Source organism: Carlito syrichta, unplaced genomic scaffold (assembly GCF_000164805.1).
Source record: "Carlito syrichta isolate Samal-C Ts95f unplaced genomic scaffold, Tarsius_syrichta-2.0.1 Scaffold302386, whole genome shotgun sequence".
NCBI classification, from domain to species: domain Eukaryota; kingdom Metazoa; phylum Chordata; class Mammalia; order Primates; family Tarsiidae; genus Carlito; species Carlito syrichta.
In genome coordinates, this window is record NW_007246482.1 from 640,593 (window position 1) to 644,355 (window position 3,763).

At 47.3% G+C, this 3,763-nt stretch overlaps 1 protein-coding gene across 1 annotated transcript in view; it reads left to right on the forward strand.

Moving 5' to 3' along the window:
* ADIG (adipogenin) overlaps nt 1-3,551 on the forward strand; it is a 5,060-nt gene extending 1,509 nt beyond the window's left edge. The window contains exon 2 of the mRNA XM_008056531.2: nt 3,422-3,551. Coding sequence (XP_008054722.2) covers nt 3,422-3,510 — 89 coding nt within the window. The 3' untranslated portion in view covers nt 3,511-3,551. The remainder of the gene's footprint in view (nt 1-3,421) is intronic.
* The last annotated feature ends 212 nt before the right edge of the window (nt 3,552-3,763 follow it).

The window sequence follows — 3,763 nt, forward strand, 5'->3', positions numbered from 1 at the left end:
AAAAAAAAAAAAAAAAAAAAAGACGGTTCAGATTTCAGCCTTGCTTCTTAATAGTTCTTAATAATAGCTAACCTCCTTTGAACACTGACTATATACTAGGTCTTGTGTTAAATAGAATAATCCTGTGAAGTCATCTTATGTTACAGTTGAGGAAACTGAGGCTTGCCGAGGAGATGCAACCTGCCCAAAGTCACACGCTTATGAAGTACTTCAGAGAACCAGTTGTCTGCCCTCAAATCCCAATTCTGCCACCTCCTCCGCTATGTGACTTGGGCAAGTCCTCCCAGATCCTTAGTTTTCTCACCTACAAAATGGAGATAATAATAGTATCTGCCCTTTGGGGTTGTGCAGGGCACACGGTACACAAACACACGTGGCACATGGAAGGTGCTTGTAGGCGGAGATCATCATTGGTCAATGTCAGTGTTGTCGATGGTGTGGAAATGTATGGACAGCTGCTCTCGAGCGAGATACTCACCTCCGTGGGGCCGCTGCTGCAGGATTCATCTCCAGCAAATCATGCTCCTGGAGGCCCTGCCTAAACCTGTCACAGAACTTACCCTGCCCCAACCTCTCCTCAGACTTTCTCCTGAGAGTCTGTTTGCTCACTGGTGTGTCACGTGGCATTTTGAAATAAATCCTTTGTTAATTTTGCAGTGAAGAGAAACCACCCTTAAAATAAGATGGGCGGTCCTTCCTCAGAGTTTCTGTCTCCTCAGAATGCTCAGTATTATGAGTGAATTTTGCCCTGTGCTGGGAACTGGCTCAAGCCCAGGGTCTGGGCCTGCCAGGGTTTGTCAGGGCCTAGGGGCTCAGGACACCCAGCCCTGGTTTTTATTCTGTTGTGAATCTTTTTATTGGAATCCATTTGGCCTGAATCCAGTATGAGAGGTAGACAGGAGTAGCTCTGCCGCCCCCTCTCCGCCCTTCTCACCCCCACTCCTGCTTGGCTCAACCTGGTGGTCTCAGCGACCGGAAGAAAGAGGGTTGAGTATGGGGTGCCCACAGGATGTACTTTCCCGAGTTGGAAGGGCAGCTGGGGGGAGGGAAGAAGAGTTGCCCAGTAAGACAGGCACTGAGGTAAGAAAGGAGGATGGCAGCTCAGCTCCTGGGGAAGATGGCCGTTGGGGACAGTGCTGACTTCCGGCCATGACATGGGGAGGGAGGATGGAGCCACAACACCACTAAAGGGGTAGATGCTCTGCTGCTGCTGTTTGCAACTTGAAAAGAGTTTTCAGAAAGAAGGAGGGAGACCTCCAAAGTGCTGGGTTTAGAACTGAACAGGAGTGGCCCAGCAGGCCATGCCTGTCAAGGCTCCTGTCCCCGTCACAGTGGGCCTTGGGGCAAGACATCCAGCTCAAAGCTACCTTTAGACACCCTGACTCCAAACAAATGCACCCAAGGGAACCATGAGGCAGGGAGGCTGAACCAGAGTTCAGTATCACCGCTCCTGACTGTGAGCCCAGACAAGTCATTTCACCTTTCTGAGCCTTCCTCATCTGCAAAATGTCAAAAGTGCTAGTGATTGCTTTTAAGAAGTTGTTAAGAGGATTAAATAAGAAAATGTATGTAAAATACTTAGCACACAGTATATATTCAAAAAATAATCATTCTCTCTAGTGAAGAACAGTCAGTCACTTCATGCCATACTGATTTGTGAGTCATAATAATTGCCAACACTGCCGAAGGCCTGTGCTAGGCCCTGTGCTGTGTTTCACGTGTCTTCCTGCAGTTAGCTCTCATCCCCGAAGATGCTATCATTATGCCCATTGCACAGATGAAGACGTCGAGGCTCAGCCTTTTCTGTCTCCTGCTCTTGCTCTGCAAAATGAGGCTCTAGCCAGCCTTCTCCACGTCTCTGCAGCCAGTGAAACAATGGAAGAGTTTAGTCAGAAAAGATATCTTCCCCATGCCCTCCCCTTCTTCACCTTGCCTTCCCAAGGTGAGCCATGTGAGCAAACTCATGCACATGCTTTATAACATATGTGGGCTTTCAAAAAAATAGTGGGAGGGCAGTATTTGTTATTTCTTCAGAGATCCTGTTACATTTCTCTGCAGTTAGCTTGTACTATACCATGGATATCCTATAAGTTAAAAGATCCAGATACAATGCAATCACTTTCATAGCTTTGTGACAAGTCATTTGACACATGAATCAGGTCTCCATGTGGTATGACTGCCACACAGAACTCTCGTGGAGAATATGCACAGTTTCCAGGTATTTATGTGTAGTTTGTGTGTGTGTGTGTGTGTGTGTGCGCGCGCGTGCGCTTCACTACAAAACCGTGCTGCATTGGAGATCACTGTACCTGTGTAGTCAGATATTTGTTAATGAATGGACAAGTGGATGAATGTATGTGTTACGGCTCAGTCCAATAATCGGCTGCTTTCTCTCTCAGCCAATCAAAGAGCATGAGAGGCAGAAGCTGGGAGAAAATGGGCATTTATTCTGAAAATTAGGTAACGGAACCGTTTCGGGTATTGATCAAAAAACTTGTTCACTGAGGCAAATTTTGCATTCAGTATTCATAGCTAAAACAGGCAATGTCTTATCTTCTTCAACTATTGATTAACAGTGTCTCTGTGTCTCATGGCCATACCCAGAGTTCCTTTTTTAATCAGCGTTTACTCTTCTTAGCACCTATTGGCATCAACCAGTATCTAGACTAATAGTCTTGCTTTTTTAAAACAATCCCGGAGTGATCCTTTCCTGTTTAGTTATAATAGCAAGCTCTGGTTCACATATGACCTAACTAATGATTGCATAAGACAGGAATCTAAACTGAATGCCATAATGAGGTTTGCATTTAAAGAAATGAGTACACTCCAAAGGTTTCAGGGAGTGTCCATCAAGTCTATATCTCTATCTTGTGAAGTTCTTTTAAAAGACATGTAATTTTTTCATTTCTCATGGGCATCTGCTTTCTCCAGCACCAGCTTGTTAGATAAATTGGCCTTCCAAACCAGTGGGCAAGGCCATGCTAGCCCAAAAAAGTGGGGGTTACATTCCAAGGGCAGTGAGAGGGAGAGAAAAAAAACCTCTCAGTTCAAGCAGTTTATGTTCAGCTTGGTCTTAACTACACAAATAAGATTTTTTTAAATAACCAAAATGATCTCTTCTTAGCCTATTACATATGGATGGGTCAATGACTGTGTCTCCTCAATGCCTCCTCCTGGACCACACCCAACACAGGAAGTCATATGCTCACCTCTGGGGTCCTTTCCCCATAAGATGTCTGTGGCCACTTTCCAAGTCACTGATCCCTGGTCACCATTTAAGACCCTGAAGTATTTCTAAGGTTTCTGGGCTAGCCTTAGACAAGGCTACGGGGATACCCAGACCTGACAGGGAACTTCTTCCGGGTCAGAGAAAGGAGGCAGGATGTGACCACCCCAGGGACCTGGTCTTGTATCTCCACAGACCCAGAAGAAAATGACTCCCATTTATGCTTGGATTGGGGGCCCTGGAGCAAAGGCCCAGCCGAGTTTTGCTGGAAGGGGACACTCTGAGGCTGAGAGGAGAGGCTTGGCTGGTGAGCCTGTTCTGCCAGGTAAGGCCTTTCTAGGGGTGGCACCGACAGGGGCTGCCTGGGGGCTGCCTAGGGCCTGCCCAGAGCCTTGGGCAGCCACTGTGCGGGTGAGCTAGGTGCCTCTGCCATCTTGGAGGTGTGCTCCCCCAGCCATGCCGGGGTACTGCTCTCTTCGCCATGAGAGAGCCCTCGCCTCATTGTGGGGGAGGCCTGTTTCCACCCTGTCGGAATAT